The sequence below is a fragment of the Corythoichthys intestinalis genome, chromosome 10 (assembly GCF_030265065.1).
Source record: "Corythoichthys intestinalis isolate RoL2023-P3 chromosome 10, ASM3026506v1, whole genome shotgun sequence".
Classification (NCBI taxonomy): domain Eukaryota; kingdom Metazoa; phylum Chordata; class Actinopteri; order Syngnathiformes; family Syngnathidae; genus Corythoichthys; species Corythoichthys intestinalis.
Genome location: NC_080404.1, coordinates 18956176 through 18972464, shown reverse-complemented (window position 1 = coordinate 18972464; position 16289 = coordinate 18956176). Strand labels below are relative to the sequence as shown.

General features: G+C 41.1%; 1 protein-coding gene and 3 non-coding genes across 14 annotated transcripts in view; 1 reads left to right on the top strand and 3 right to left on the bottom strand.

Moving 5' to 3' along the window:
- Positions 1–16289, top strand: part of LOC130923410 (signal-induced proliferation-associated 1-like protein 2) — a 140634-nt gene that overhangs the window by 108934 nt on the left and 15411 nt on the right. For 8 of the 11 annotated variants that reach the window (XM_057849099.1, XM_057849094.1, XM_057849093.1 and 5 more), the window contains 8 exons: positions 1089–1343; positions 5386–5532; positions 6417–6520; positions 6599–6687; positions 8076–8449; positions 11769–12035; positions 14531–14584; positions 16054–16192. In XM_057849099.1, the coding sequence (XP_057705082.1) occupies positions 1089–1343; positions 5386–5532; positions 6417–6520; positions 6599–6687; positions 8076–8449; positions 11769–12035; positions 14531–14584; positions 16054–16192 (1429 nt within the window). Of the gene's footprint in view, positions 1–1088; positions 1344–5385; positions 5533–6416; positions 6521–6598; positions 6688–8075; positions 8450–11768; positions 12036–12153; positions 14682–16053; positions 16193–16289 lie in introns of those variants that run through there. The other 3 variants (XM_057849100.1, XM_057849103.1, XM_057849102.1) reach the window with 3 other exon arrangements.
- On the bottom strand, positions 2516–2597 carry trnal-uag (transfer RNA leucine (anticodon UAG)). Its single transcript has one exon. It is a non-coding gene; the product is annotated as a tRNA-Leu (tRNA).
- trnal-aag (transfer RNA leucine (anticodon AAG)) lies at positions 3808–3889 on the bottom strand. The gene has a single exon. It is a non-coding gene; the product is annotated as a tRNA-Leu (tRNA).
- Positions 4133–4214, bottom strand: trnal-uag (transfer RNA leucine (anticodon UAG)). Its single transcript has one exon. It is a non-coding gene; the product is annotated as a tRNA-Leu (tRNA).

Below are 16289 nucleotides of genomic sequence, written 5' to 3'. Positions count from 1 at the left end.
GCTTTGAGATTAATGTTGCATGAAACAGCATCCGAGGTCTGTCTACTTCCAAGATTTCCACTGTTGTCAACAGTAATGCTATAGAGATAGCCATAGAAAAGCCTCTTTAGATTGTCAACTTACCCAGTTATATTGTAAAAGGAGAAGTGCTGATGTATAGTATACTGCATATGATGTGCAAGCACTAGTGTGACAGAAAAGGGTAATTTTGGGGTTTAATGTAGTAATGACCCTTTTGTTGGATGGTATTTGAGCATATGAACTAACAGTTTTCTGTAGCATCACTGTAATGCATTATTATTATAATACACGATGCAATAATCATCGCTATTAATGTAAGTATTGTTTGTAATTGTATTTATTTAAACGGTGTTGAAGCAGTTTAAAAATGCTAAATAATTTAGATGTAATTTTATTGTGGAGTTAATTGTCTGTAGGGAAATATTCTTAGTGCACAGCAAATTATCATTATTTGACGATTTCTCCATCACTGTAATGCATTATTATTATAATACACAATGCAATAATCATCGCTATTAATGTAAGTATTGTTTATAATTGTATTTATTTAAACGGTGTTGAAGCAGTTTAAAAATGCTAAATAATTTAGATGTAATTTTATTGTGCAGTTAATTGTCTGTAGGGAAATATTCTTAGTGCACAGCAAATTATCATTATTTGACGATTTCTCTCACATTAAATATTCACTAATTAGCATGTTAAAAAGGTTTTGATGTCCCATATTATCACTCAATCAAGTGTTGATTTCAAACCTCCACTCCACAGAGAACCTATTAGAATAACGTTTATGTTCCATTTCACTGCTTTTTCAATTCTGTTTTGCAGACAATCTTTTTCAACCTAGAAAACAGACAGTTTGAATTGGCTACCATTTGCACTTTGGTCAACATAGGGTAGCATGTAGCTTATTTTAATTGGTTTTCCAATGATTTTATATTACATAGATTATGGAAACATTAAAGTATGAAATGTTAACAGGTTTTATTCAAATATGATCATTCTATGCTATTGCTTCCTTATTATATAAACTCGTGACTTAATTTTAACCGTCTTTAAATTCTCCTCAGGGGCTGCTCTGAGCTATATCGCATTCCGATGGTGGAGTACAAAGTTGACAGTGAGGGTACACCATGCGAGTACAAAACACCCTTCAGAAGGAACACCACTTGGCATCGGGTCCCTACGGCTGCTGGAGCTCCTTTGTCCAGAGGGTCACCTACCCAAGGTCCTGATCGCCTCCAGTGCCAGCAGATCCTGCAGCAACATCAGGCTGCCATCCCACGAAGCACATCCTTTGATAGAAAGTTACCAGAGGGATCCAGGTATTCCCACAATCTCTCCTCTTTATGAACTCAGTGATCTAGTTGAACAAATCTTTTTATGTTTTGGCTTGTTTTAACTAATTGTTGGTTACGGAATCCAAAACTGATCTCCACATGTTGTTACCATATGCACATAACGAGCACACAACAACTTCAGTCAAAGGTTTCAGGAAGAGAACTTTCATGGGAAATTTTAGTCCACCAAACATTACACGTTTGAAGCAAAAGACATTGATTGACCTAGATTTAATGGAACGAATACTTGACAGTGTTGGAAGAAGGAGATACAATGAAATAAAGCTTAAGAGGTCTACTTTGTCTGCGAAACGCAACCCATTAGTCCCAACATGGATAGTGAGGACAATGTCCACAACTCCGTAAGAATATTACTGGCAGTGGTGGGGTTCGACCCACGCCTCCTGAGAGACTGGAGCATAAATCCAGCGCCTTGGACCACTCAGCCACACCAGCTTCAGTTTAGTTTTTCCAGAAAGAGAATTTTCACGGCGCCTTTTAGCCTTCAAACCATTGCATTTACTGAACCTTTCCAGTGTTAGAAAATGGACTGCAATCAAAAAAAACTTAGGAGGTTTGCTTTGTTCAAGTGACACAAGCTATTAATCCAGACATGCACAGTTGGGACAATGTCCTCGGCTCTCGAAGAACATCACTGGCACTGGTGGGATTTGAACCCACGCCTCATGAGAGACTGGAGCCTAAATGCAGCGCCTTGGACTGCGGCGAGAGAAGGAGATACAAACAGGAAAGAGGCCTACTTTGTTCATGAAACACAACCCATTTATCCCAACATGGATAGTTAGGACAATGTCCTCTACTCTCAAAGAACATCACTGGGAGTGGTAGGATTCAAACCCACGCTTCCTGAGAGACTAGAGCCTAAACCCAGTGCCTTGGACCGCTCGGCCACACTACCTTCGCTTTAGTTTTCCAGAAACAGGTATTTCATGGTGACTTTTAGCCTTCAAACCATTATATTTTGGAAGGCAAAGACATATACATTGATTGAGGAAGGTTGACTAGACCTGATCCTCTCCAGTGTTAGATAGGGACTGCAATGAAAAAAAAACTTAATTACTTTGTTTAAGAGAAACAAACTATTAAGGCAGACATGCATGGTTAGGATGATGTCTTCAACTCTCAAGTAACTTCACTGGCAGCGGTGGGATTTGAGCCCACGCCTCCTGAGAGACTGGAGCCTAAATCCAGTGCCTTGGACCGCTCGGCCACACTACCTTGAGATGGACCTCTCACGAAGAGAACTTACATTGTAAAATTTAGTCTACCAACCATTACATGTTTGAAGCAAATGATAACAACATTGATTGAGGTATATATAATGGAACAAATACTTGACAGCGGCGAGAGAATGAGATACAGTGAAATAAAGGTTAAGAGGTCTACTTTGTTCGTGAATCACAACTCATTCATCCCAACACGGATAGTGAGGACAATGTCCTCAACTCTCAAAGAACATCACCAGCAGTGGTGGGATTTGAATTCACGCCTCCTGAGAGACAAAAGCCTAAACCCAGCGCCTTGGACCGTTCGGCCACACTACCTTCTGTCAAAGGTTTCAGGAAGAGAACTTTTATGGGAAATTTTAGTCCACCAAACATGACACGTTTGAAGCAAAAGACATCAACATTGATTGACCTAGATTTAATGGCACGAATACTTGACAGTGGCAAAATTTGGAGGTACAATGAAATAAATCTTAAAAGGATTGCTTTGTTCAAGAGACACAGGCTGTTAATCCAGACATGCATAGTTGGGACAATGTCCTGGACTCTCCAAGAAAATCAGTGGCAGTGGTGGGATTTGAAACCACACCTCCTAAGAGACTGGAACCTTAATCCAGCGCCTTGGATCACTTGGCCACACTACCTTCAATTTAACTATCCAGAAAGAGAATTATCATGGCGACTTTTAGCCTTCGAACCATTACATTTTGGAAGGCAAAGACATCAACAGTGATTGAGGAAGGTTGACTAGAGCTGATCCTTTCCAGTGTTAGAAAAAGGACTGCAATGAAAAATGTTTACTTTGTTGAATTGACACAAGCTATTATTCCAGACACGCACAGTTGGGACAATGTCCTCGGCTCTCGAAGAACATCACTGGCAGTGGTGGGATTTGTATCCTTACCTCCTGAGAGACTGGAGCCTAAATCCAGCACCTTGGACCGCTCAGCCACACTACCTTTAGATGGACCTCTCAGGAAGAGAACTTTCATGGGCAATTTTAGTCCACCAAACTTTGCACGTTTGAGCAAAAGACATCAACATTGATTGACCTAGACTTAATGGAACGAATACTTGACAGTGGCGAAATTTGGAGGTACAATGAAATAAATCTCAAAAGGATTGCTTTGTTCAAGAGACACAAGCTGTATATCCAGACATCCATAGTTGTGAAAATGCCCTCGACTCACCAAGAACATCATTGGCAGTGGTGGGATTTGAACCCACGCCTCCAAAGAGACTGAAATCTTAATCCAGCGCCTTGGACCGCTCGGCCACACTACCTTGATTTGAACATCTCAGGAAGAGAACATTCATCGGAAATTTTAGTCTGCAACCATTACTTATTTGAAGCAAAAGATGACAACATTGATTGAGGTATATTTAATGGAACGAATACTTGACAATGTCGGAAGAAAGAGATACACTGAAATAAAGCTTAAGAGGTCTACTTTGTTTGTGAGACACAACCCATTAGTCCCAACATGGAGAGTGAGGATGATGTCCACAACTCAGCAAGAACATTGCTGGCAGTGGTGGGCTTCGAACCCACGCCTCTTGAGAGACTAGAGCCTAAATCTAGCACCTTGGACCACTCAGCCACACTACCTTCAGTTTAGTTTTCCAGAAAGAGAATTTTCATGGTGACTTTTAGCCTTCAAACCATTACATTTTGGAAGGCAAAGATATATACATTGATTGAGGAAGGTTGACTAGACCTGACCCTTTCCAGTGTTAGAAAACAATATCACTGGCGGGATTCAATTCCACGCCATGACAAATTTATCATAAAAATATAACACCTTTTGGGAGGTTCCCAGTTTTTAAAGATTTCTAAGAAGCACTCACATCTCAAAGGGGCTATCCTATACCATTCCATCTTTGACGTCTAGTCCCTTGGAATGAATGGAAACGGATGAATAAAAAAAATGAAGGTCATTAAATCTTTGTTTTGTGGTGGACTATTTATATATACGTTTATAAAATGAACATTTTATCTCCAATGAATTCACAACATATCGTTCATCTTTCTGATTTTAGCTCCCTGTCTAGAACTCCCGACAGTGTCTTTAGTACATCTCTATGCAGCCATGTAAAGCAAGGATTTGTTCATCCTAATGAAAGCCACAGTCACGATAACCTTTCTACAGTGTCAAAATGACCCCCTGTGGTTTTGCCTGTTCTAACTGTACTGGAGTAACAGCCTCCTCCTCTGCCTAATCAGAGTTTTTGTCAGTGGGAGCACTCCATTTTCCATTCTTTCTTTCACTCTGTATATGACTCCCACTCCACACTCACTGCGCCCCACTGAACAGGAGGTGATGTGGACACTGACACGGCACAGCTCATCTCAGCCAATTACTGTAGTAACAAAGAGAGAGTTCCCCTCCAGACCAACAAGTTATGCAGCCCAGTATGGTAGAAGATACATACATGAGGCACACGAGAAAAATATTGCATGATTGCAGTAGATCAATACGGAATTGCACCAAATGAAAAAATAAATGCAATTTTGGTGAAATGCAGCAAACTTCTTTAGCAAAAACCCAACTTTTGATCAGGCCACATTAATAATATAGCTCTAACCCTACTTGCTTTCTTGCTGGTTTTCTCCTACATTCCTAAAACATGCTTGTTTCAGTGTAAGCTTTGAACTTGCCCTCAGTATGAATTTCAGTCTGAATGCTTAAGAGGCTCCAGCTATGCTAAATGAGCTAAGCTAAGCTAAATACATGGTTGTAACTTCATCAACACACTCAGATTAGTTTTTTTTTCTACAGGATGATGCAGGATCTGGAGAATCCCCAAGTTACATCCTGTAACAAGGGAGACCACCACTACCGCAGCTCTCCCAGTAATCAGTCCTCCTCCAGCGACCCAGGACCATGTGGCAGCAGCTCCTGGTCCCAGCAACCTGGATATGATGGGTAGGTTACGAAACAAAAGTTACTTCTTTTCCTAACCCATACATGAGAGTTACTAATGGAACATGTACTCTATGTAATGTATGTAATCTTTGACGAATTCTTCTTTCTTATGTAATTTTATTGTTACTTGAGTGTGTTCTCAGAACAATTAAATAAAATGATATAATGTGGCTTTCAGAGAGGGCACTCAAAAAGTCTGGTTTTGAAATGAATCGAAAACAAGAAATGATTTATACTCTCAGTCAAATCTGGAGAGAACAATATAGTGAGATTTTGTTGATGTTACTTCAACGCCATCGCTTTAACAAAGCATGTCGGAAAATGTCATGAAATGCTCAATATGCAGGCTTAGCAGTTTCCGACCTGATACTGGCACATGAGTAGAATCCACCAGAGACCAATATGCTCCTCTAAGAGGTTACAGACCATGACAAGGAGTTTTGCTCCACATTTCTGCCTTCCTGTCAGCAGCCTCAAATGTGCACTAAATTTACAGCGATCTGGATTGCTGCGGTCCGTCAGAGCTGACACCATGCAGAACTGAAGAAGACACATTGACTAGCCTATTGATCTCTTGCTATGGCCGCTGGGAAAGATCACAAGGCAGTGTGACCGCAGTGTACAAGAGAGCTTGCTTATTAGCTCTAATGGCTTTGATTATAAACTCTGTTGAAAAATGGTCTTCTTTTTCTCAAGAGTAAGATAGTTCCAGTGATGCTGAGTCATCTAAAAGGTCTTTTATTTGCTTTTCTGTTCTGTGCTCAAGTGTTTCGGCCCTCAGTGATTTCACGCTAATTGCCGTACATTTGCAGAAAATCTATTGAAGGCTTTCTCCTAGTGGAATGCTCTGCTCACCGCCTCTTTCCTCGTTTTTCTCTTTGCAGATGTCCCTCTCCTATTCTTCATGAACATGCAGGAGACATTCAAGGGGGCGATGGAGACATCCATAGAGAAAGAGAACCCACTCTGGAGAGGACTAGGTCGGCAGGTGAGTGCCCATTCAACCATTGAAGCAAATACTGTACAGATTTGACAGTTATGTTTGTGGTTTTGTGTTGATCTGCAGAGGCCAAATGGCACATACCCTCTACTAAGATTCTGAATCCTCTGAAACAGCGAGAAGGAAGCAAAGACTGCCCTAACAAGCTTTCAAGGGTAAATGTTCTCATTTGGTTTGACATTTAATGGACATGTTTGAGACTCGATTACCACTGAACACTTTATTTGGATGAATTAAGCTAGTGCATATTTATTAAAATGCATCCTTACACATCGGATCAGACTCACCGAGAAGGTCATTATTTGGTCACTGTTTCAGCCATTAATTTTTACTTCTAATTTCAGAAGAAAAAAAAAACACAAAATGAGCCAATTTTTTGTTTGTTTTGTGTATGTCGACAAAAAAAAAAAAACTAAATTGTCTTCAGTTTCCCAATTTGTATTTGGAATTTGGAAAACAAGCCCTCATTCGATTTTATATTATGAGTCAGCAAATAAAATACGACCTTTGGCCTAAGCTTTGCTTTGCTTTGACCCAGAGGATGGTCTTCTTCCGCTAGTTCAGATTCAGTGGCTTCAACAGGATCTTGCTAACCCCTGTTGCTAATTAGCTAATGCTATAGTTTCAAAACCTCATGCTATCTCACGTGAAGAATTCTGCAGACCTTCTCCACCGTCATGTCTACTTCTTGCAGAGTCAAACGTTTCCCGCCAAAATAAAACACATGATTCCATCATGTGCATAGTTCAGTGGGGATGTGGACAGCAATGCATGGTGTGTCATGTTTTCAAGTCCAGAGGCCTCGAAATTGTTGCACTCGATAAGATCATAATTTGAACCATGGGTCGCAAATTCCGCAAAACTCTACTGCAGCTGCACAATAAGAAACACCAGAAGAGGAATGTCTTCCCTGTTGAATAATGCTCATATTTGATTACCCGACTTTATTTAAATCAACTCAGAATGAAACAGTGAATAAATTCTTGATTTCCGATTTTCCGACTAGGACATTCGCTGCCAGACCCTTCCAGTCACATTGATTGGCCATCCAATGCCATCAATAGGTGTTTTTATTAAACACTTGATTGATTTCCCTGATTAACACATCATCTTGTTTTAAAATAAAAGTTAGTCTTTTTGATGTAATATGATGTGATTTTAATTTGCCCCCCTGACATAGCAGTAGTTAGCAAGTAGCAAAATGAACAAAACATGATAGGACATAAAATAAATTAGTAATCCCAAATCAAGGGTTCAATTTAGCGTGTTGTTCTACTCAACTAAATAATCTGTATGGCTGTTGATTTGTGATGAGTGTGTTTAAGTTGAAGTTCTACTACTTAAAAACCTTTGTTGCATGATCCAAACAACATCATATTCCCTAACTAGGACCGCTTAACAGTAAACAGAGCTGTTTTTTCTCCTTTCAAGCTGGGACAAAAATAGTGAAATCCTCCTGTTTGTTATCTAACACACATAAGAATTAATTGCGGCTAAATTTTGACCTTGTCTGATGTACTCTACGGCTTTATTTCTGTACTAGATGGGTGATAAAAACTCGAGCCACTCAAGTAGCAACACTCTTTCAAGCAACGCCTCAAGCAACAGCGATGATAAGCATTTTGGCTCAGGAGACTTGATGGACCCTGAGATGTTGGGGCTCACATACATCAAAGGGGCCTCCACGGACAGTGGCATCGACACCAATCCCTGCATGGTGCCTGGGGCTCGAGTGTTGATACAGAGCAGGCTGGGGGAGCAAGGACACCCATGGGTGTCAGAACATCATGAAGACGGGGCATCTGAAGAGGAACACGGAAAACAGTACCTGACACAGGGTTATGCTTCGGTCTTATTGGCGAGTAATGTGACAGAAGGAAGCATCGGAGACCTGAGCGAGATCTCTTCACACTCAAGGTATCACCCAAATTACAGTTTTGATTATTATTTGTAATTGCACTGTTTTGTGTGTTTCAAAGAACATAAATTATCAGGCTTACTGTAGGTAACTACTCTTGTGGAAATGTTTGATGCCTGTTCCACAGAGATTTTAAAAGACGACGTACAATAAATGCACACTTAGCAAAAACACATTACACTTGTTTTAATACCAGCTTCTCAGTCAGAGGCTTTTATCTTTTCACTCACTTGCTAAAATTGAATAAAACTGTCAAGAAAACTCTTGCCAGACTTCAAAATGAGCAAAAAAATGTTTGACATTGACTCATTCACTGGTATTGACAGCTACAAAAATATCAAATCCGCTTGAACTAGGATGATTGGCATCGAATGATTGTGTTGTGGATCCTTAGTTTGAGTGTTGTAAGTGGTAAAAAGGCAAAGTTATTCCATGGTCAATGTAAAAATTGTTCATTTTTAGAGCAACTGTGGTTCATCTATCGCCAACAATGGCTGCCAATGAGTTAAAAATGAGTCACTAAAAAAATGTGTCGATGCAGATCTTGAGAAGTCAGAAGTCTTATGCTTGTATTAAATTACAAGAACTGATTTTTCTGATAGAGAGACAATTCTTTGAAGCTGGACCTAGCTGGGGACAACCACAATGTATCCCACTGAACACCCCTCTGAATTTAGTCAAGGAAAGCAAAATATAGCTGTAGTTGCTTAGCCCAGTGAGGAACATTTTCATTCCCATTCAACCATTTAACAAAAACAGTTCTGTAGTTGCCAAAATAGAATTAGATATGCCATGTTTTGCTAAAGTTGAGGACTATAAACATTCAATACAATACTTTTCTATATGAACTCATGAACTGTGTCCTCACATGTGGTATAGCAAATTCATCATTATTACTAGCATACAGGTTGTAAGTACAGTGGGGCAAATAAGTATTTAGTCAGCCACTAATTGGGCAAGTTCTCCCACTTGAAAATATTACAGAGGCCTGTAATTGTCAACATGGGTAAACCTCAACCATGAGAGACAGAATGTGGAAAAAAAAAAACAGAAAATGACATTATTTGATTTTTAAAGAATTTATTTGCAAATCATGGTGGAAAATAGGTATTTGGTCAATACCAAAAGTTCATCTCAATACTTTGTTATATACCCTTTGTTAGCAATAACGTAGGCCAAACGTTTTCTGTGACTCTTCACAAGCTTTTCACACACTGTTGCTGGTATTTTGGCCCATTCATTCATGCAGATCTCCTCTGGAGCAGTGATGTTCATGTTTCATCTCCCTCCACAGATTTTCTATGGGGTTGAGATCTGGAGACTGGCTAGGCCACTCCAGGAACTTGAAATGCTTCTTACGAAGCCACTCCTTTGTTGCCCTGGCTGTGTGCTTGGGATCATTGTCATGCTGAAAGACCCAGCCACGTCACATCTTCACTGCCCTTGCTGATGGAAGGAGATTTTCACTCAAAATCTCTCGATACATGGCCCCATTCATTCTTTCCTTTACACAGATCAGTTGTCCTGGTGTCTTTGCAGAAAAAACGCCCAAAAGCATGATGTTTCCACCCCCATGCTTCACAGTGGGTATTGTGCAATTCAGTATTCTTTTTCCTCCAAACACGAGAACCTTTGTTTCTACCAAAAAGTTCTCTTCTGATTTCATCTGACCATAACACATTCTCCCAGTCCTCTTCTGGATCATCCGAATGCTCTCTAGCGAACCGCAGACGGGCCTGGACATGTACTTTCTTCAGCAGGGGGACACGTCTGGCAGTGCAGGATTTGAGTCCCTGGCGGCGCATTGTTTTACTGATAGTACCCTTTGTTACTGTGGTCCCAGCTCTCTGTAGGTCATTCACTAGATCCCCCAGTGTGGTTCTGGGATTTTTGCTCACCGTTCTTGTTATCATTTTGACGCCACGGGGTGAGGAGGGAGTTGAAAGTCTGTGTTGCCCAATGACAGCCCCAAAACATCACTGCTCTAGAGGAGATCTGCATGGAGGAATGGGCCAAAATACCAGCAACAGTGTGTGAAAAGATTGTCAAGAGTTACAGAAAACATTTGGCCTCCGTTATTGCCAACAAAGGGTACATAACAAAGTATTGAGATGAGCTTTTGGTATTGACCAAATACTTATTTTCCACCATGATTTGCAAATAAATTCTTTAAAAATCAAACAATGTGATTTTCTGTCTTTTTTCCACATTCTGTCTCTCATGGTTGACATTTACCCATGTTGACAATTACAGGCCTCTCTAATATTTTCAAGTGGGAGAACTTGCACAATTAGTGGTTGACTAAATACTTATTTGCACCACTGTAATAGCATATTTCTCTGGCTATTTTGTCAATATTTAAAAATTCTTGACCAACACAACACCTCATGTTACTTGTTAATATGCAGTGGTTGGACAAACTTGGCCAGTTTCAAGTCATCAATGACTGACAAAATGATTTACCAGAAGATTACAGGGTCACTACTTGCTTCTTCTCTGGTATATTTCTACAGTGTCAGGTTATTGATTTTACCACTGAAATAAAACTAAAATAAACTAAAAATAAAACAACTGCCGCACAATCCGTTACATTCACACATGTAGTACATCGTCACCATGACACCATGCTCCACCTTCTTCATTCTGTTAAAGAAAGACTAACACGTGCACGTGAGACAATGTACTAGCTTTAAGTACACTTTTTGGTCAGCCTTGATCTGTTACTCATGAGCCCCAGTCTGACGCGTCCAGCTGTGTTGAGGATTGTTGGTTGAGCTGTTGTTAGGCTGAAGAAACATGGGGGAGGGATTCATCACATTCCAGTCCAAGTGCCCCTCACCAGACTGCTGCCCATCTGGGAAAGAAGAGGGGTGTGAAGAAGACTAGTCTAACACCCGACTGGTCACAGTTGCTTTGTAAATCGAGGTCTCATGTATTCATGGTATACATGGTTATGTTCGCATTTTTGCTCAGATTAAGGGTGACTTGGCATACATGACTAGTCCATACTACCACCGCACTATAACTAGCCTGCTTTCCATTTTTCCATATAATTATTTTTTACCATTCCAACCAACAGTGCTGCAGCAGGGGCACATTTAACATGGGTGTGGCCCAGATGGTCATGAATATGCAATTGAAGACTACCACTAGCTAGTGCCAACTTTAAGCGTTACGTTAACCAGCAAATAGAAATGTCGTTTTATCATCTCATGCTCTATCATGCCTTTTATTTTTTTGTCTGCTTTTTAGTCAATTCATACGTAGCCACCTTTTGAGTTGCATTATTTTTTTTCTTTTGTTTTGCTTTTTGGTCAGTGGCTCACATCACTCTGGCAGTCCATTGGCGCGTGGGGCCAGATATTGCATGTCTGCCGACTCCTCCAAGGTATACACCATCCCTCAAAGCAGCAGCTCAGGTGCTGAGCCTGGGCCAGGTCCCGATTGCGACCTGGAACCCAGCTCAGAGGCTTGTGGACAGACACGTACACAGCCAGATGGCAATCTCCCAGTGAAGACAACTGCTAATGAGGGTGATGATGATGCTCACAGCATTGAGGAACCTCCCAACATTTCAGAGTGTGGGTGAGTGTGTCTTAATGAACAAAATGGAGAGAAAAGATGTTTTGTTTTTTTTCCTTTTACGAGAATGCTTGGTTACAGTTGACTTTCAGGACTAATGATTATGTTCTGTATCTGCCAGACCCATTCCACTACATGTACCCCCTCCGCCTAGTGGTCTCCCAGTGTGCACATACTCAGCCTGATTGAGGGAGACAGCTACAGAATAAATACGCTCAATGAAGCCACCGACATAATACACTTGGCACATGTCACTTGTGGTTATTGATCATTCCAGAGAAGGCGGATCCCTCTGGGCTGCCACGCTGAGTCTAGAGCAGATCTCTAGTGAATGCCAAGGAGAGATCTACACTCTGCTATGGGATGGCAGCTACAGAATAGTCATGGGGAATGGAAAGGGAGATTGATGCATGCTGATTGAGGTTGAGTCCTCTCAAAGGTTCTCTGATAACGACAGTTTCTGTACAGTGTTCTTTTTGGCAGTCATTTTAGTTTTGGTCTTTTAGATGAAAATACGTACCAGTCTTAAGGCCGAGTTATGCTTCTACGGCAGACCTGCGCCTTCAAGGCGGACCTGAATTACGACCCTCCGCCGTAGCCTTTCGGGCACAAGAAAATCTGGACTTGTGCTGCGTCAGCGCATGGTGACATGGGGCAAATGGACTGTGATTGGTTCGCTCTGACTGTTGTGTCCAGTTCAGCGCAAAAACCCCGCCATTTTCAAACATTGTTTTGCTACACGCAAAAATGCACCAAGCCGACGGAAGTATCATCGAAGAGCAAGTCTCGTCAAGACATTATAAAGATTGTCAAATGGAAAGGACAGTGATTGCATAAAAATTTGAACAACCACCGAGACAAGTGTGTGTGTCTTCGGAAGCGAATGGCCACCCGAAGCGGTTGCCCAGTGGGCCAAAAACTGCCAGCTTTTTATCACTTTCAAATACATGAAGAATAAAGCACAGGTTTGGTGTCAAAAGAGTTGTTTTGATGTTTAATTTTCAACAAGACAGTTCACACACCTGATACATCATCACTGATTGAGAGTGCCTCAGTGCTTTTATGATAACGTGTTTACCATCAAGGCTTCCAACGCACTTTGGGAAGTAGGACACCGCAAAGAAATCGGACAAAAAGTTGGACAACGTAGCTTGCCGCTTCTACCGCAACATTGTTCGGCGTGGCCTGTGCCTCAACATTTGTTTTGTAATAGCCCCGGATGAGGGGAAGAAAGAGAGGAGTCGATGATGACTTTCCCCACTTCATTGTGGCAACAATAAAATAAACAAATAACAAAATAATAGTGGGCTGCTGCAACATGCGACCGCTAACATTCGCTTTGTCCCGTTCTTTCCACTCGCTTCATGATACGTCACCGCTCCCCAGTCAGATCGCCTCTTAAAGGACTCGCGCATGGTTACGGACATTACAGTATGATCAACATTTGTTGGTCAATGTCGATGAGCTGAAGAACCACATTCAAGCGTTCCATCTCTGTTGGCGTTGCTGTAAAACCGGAAGAAAACTAGAGGAAATTGACAAGCGCACCCCCAAATCGTACAAATACAACGCCAGACCCCTCTAGTGGCTTGGTGGTAAATTATAGAGCAACACGTTCCCTTGCCGCAGAACTATCAAATGCTCATTGACGCCGTTGTCGCCACGCAGTCACCGCAACGCTGAAGCATAACTCAGGCTTATCTTTGTCATTTCTAAATGTGTTAGTTTTAGACTAGTTTTAGTTGGCAAATTTTTAGTCAATAAAAATTCATAGGTCTTCGTCTAAATTAAGGATCAACGTTAACAGGACACACTTTTTTTCACAATGGTAGTTTTATTTCTGTGAAACTGCTAATGAATAGACAGTAATAGTAATAATAGACAGTAAGATTAAAAAATGTCATGTATTGTGAACATTTGACAAACACTATGTTGCATTTTTGTAATCCCGCCTCATCAGATGTTAACTGGCAAACGACCCGTTATGTATGTTTTATCCATGTAAGACATTTGCTGAGCTTGTAATCGTTACATCAAAAAAGGGTCGTCAATGAAATATTTTCATTATTATCCTTGTGAACAAAAATACTGGTTATGTGAATGACAGAGAGCAATTGGTGCCATTTAATATGCATGTGTGTCAAAGGATTTTTAGCATCTTTAAAAAGAGTTGGCAAAACTTTGCTCCGGCTTTTTAAAATAACTTCATTTAGCCTACAGAATTAGGTTCTTAAGCGTAGTGATTGATCACATACTGAAGAAATCTTCTGCAGACTTATGAAAAAGCCCTACAACTCAGTTATCATCCCCATTGGGTAGTTTATTATTTTTTATTTTGCATAAGCCTGTCTCATGATGAATGGTGCAATCTTTATCACAGATATTGTTCGAACATAATGAAGTTTTGCTTGACCTGCTCTAACAATAGGCTGGATTTGTAATGTTTCTTCTCCCCTTTTTTCCACTCTATCTCTTCCACTTACACCTTCTTGTTTCAGAGGAGCTGAGAGCTTGTTAGCACTCCTTCTCAAAATGCTGTCTGAGCGTGCAAGGTACACACAATCAGTGGAAATCAACCCTGCAGCCCTAGCTCTGAACCATTGTGCCTCCCCCCTATACACACACACGACCCGTCTTTGTTTTCCAGACTGCCACATCACTCCCTCAAGATGGTCGCATGCTTTAAGTGAAGGTTAATGACTTGTGCATCAGTGGCTATGACATTTCTACTGGGTCTCTGCAGAATAATGTTACAGTGAACAGCTCACCCTAGCAGCCAATGCACTGTGAGGTTTCAGGTGGATAATATTAATGTTAGGCAAGCAGTGTTAACTCAGTAGAGAGGAAGATAATGAAAAGCACAAAAAATTGTGTTGACCTTAAGTGTGTCTAGTGTCAATTAATCTCCAGTTGTGTGATAATTTTTTATCAGCTCAAGTATTTAGTGATATTCACATGATAACTAGCTATTACAAAGTTTTTAGGGTTTTTTAGCCAGCCATTTTTAGGCATTTTGCCTGATTCTGGGTCTACCACAAGATCAAATAAAGTCTCTTCTTTTGGAGTATGTAATCCAAAGTAGAACATGGGTTGGTTTTGCACAATCCTAGCCTCATATATGGACTCACAAACTTCACTGGTCCGATTTTTTTAATGGTGCATCTTATTATGCATCATAAAAATTGTTTCCAAGCATTATTTTCACAGTGCAGCAACAATGGACACTTCTCTCCAACTCTCCATTCAAGGACATAATCAATGTTTAAGTCAACACTTATTAATGGTAGTAAATGAGTTAATGCAGCAAACAAACAGTAAAAAATAAGCTTAAACAAAAATGACAATATCAGTAGAAACATAGATAGCCAAGAGAATTGCTTAACCTTTAAGTGAGGTGTGGTGTGACTAATATCCGACAGTGCACTCATAACGTGTCTATGTCTTAGCGTAGCAGCCAGGATCGTGCGTTGTAATTTCCTACAGTAGCCATCAAACACTCTGCCAACAGCAGTGCCAGGAGCAGTGCTGACACTGCGTCATCCTCACTCGCTGCTCACTTAAAGCTGACTTCACTGAATAGGTCGCTCACATCCCAGCGCTCGCTCGAAAAAGCATTTAAATGTCCTCAACAGCCCACAAACCAAAACATGCCACCACTTCAGAGTCCAGCAGCTCTTATGTCTTCCTCCAGTGTTGTCTGAACATTACTCCAGAGTCCAATGTTTTTGCACTTCTTTCTGGATGTAATTCACCCTCAAATCCCTCCTTTTTCCTCCCCTTCTCCCCTCTCACGGTGCTTGGCTGTGTTCTTCACACTTTCCAGCTCTGCTCCTTCACACACTGTTGACGCCTGATGTTGGCATGCTAAATCAGATTCACCCGAGTTGCCTTGTGTGATACTGACATACTTTCTTCAATAGCTGAACCCAGGCCGCCTGGCCCAAAGCCTCCCCTGCAGGATGTGGCTTGTATGACCCTGCTGATGAGCTCTGTTGTTGTGTGCCCTCTGTCTGGTCTTTAGGCAGCTGTATGCACAGGAGGCCGCCTGCCGCCTCCAGGCAGCCGAGCGGGATGGAAAATCATTACAAAGACTTTCAAAGGAGGAATACCTGAAAATGATGCTGCCCGACAGTCCAACAGGTGAAGGCAGGGGTCAAAAGGTAAGGCCACTAGTGCTCTCTTTCTATATCTTGCACGGCGTGTTTACAAATGAAATCTGTTTAACTTTAACATGAGAAAACATGGCATTGCAAGGAT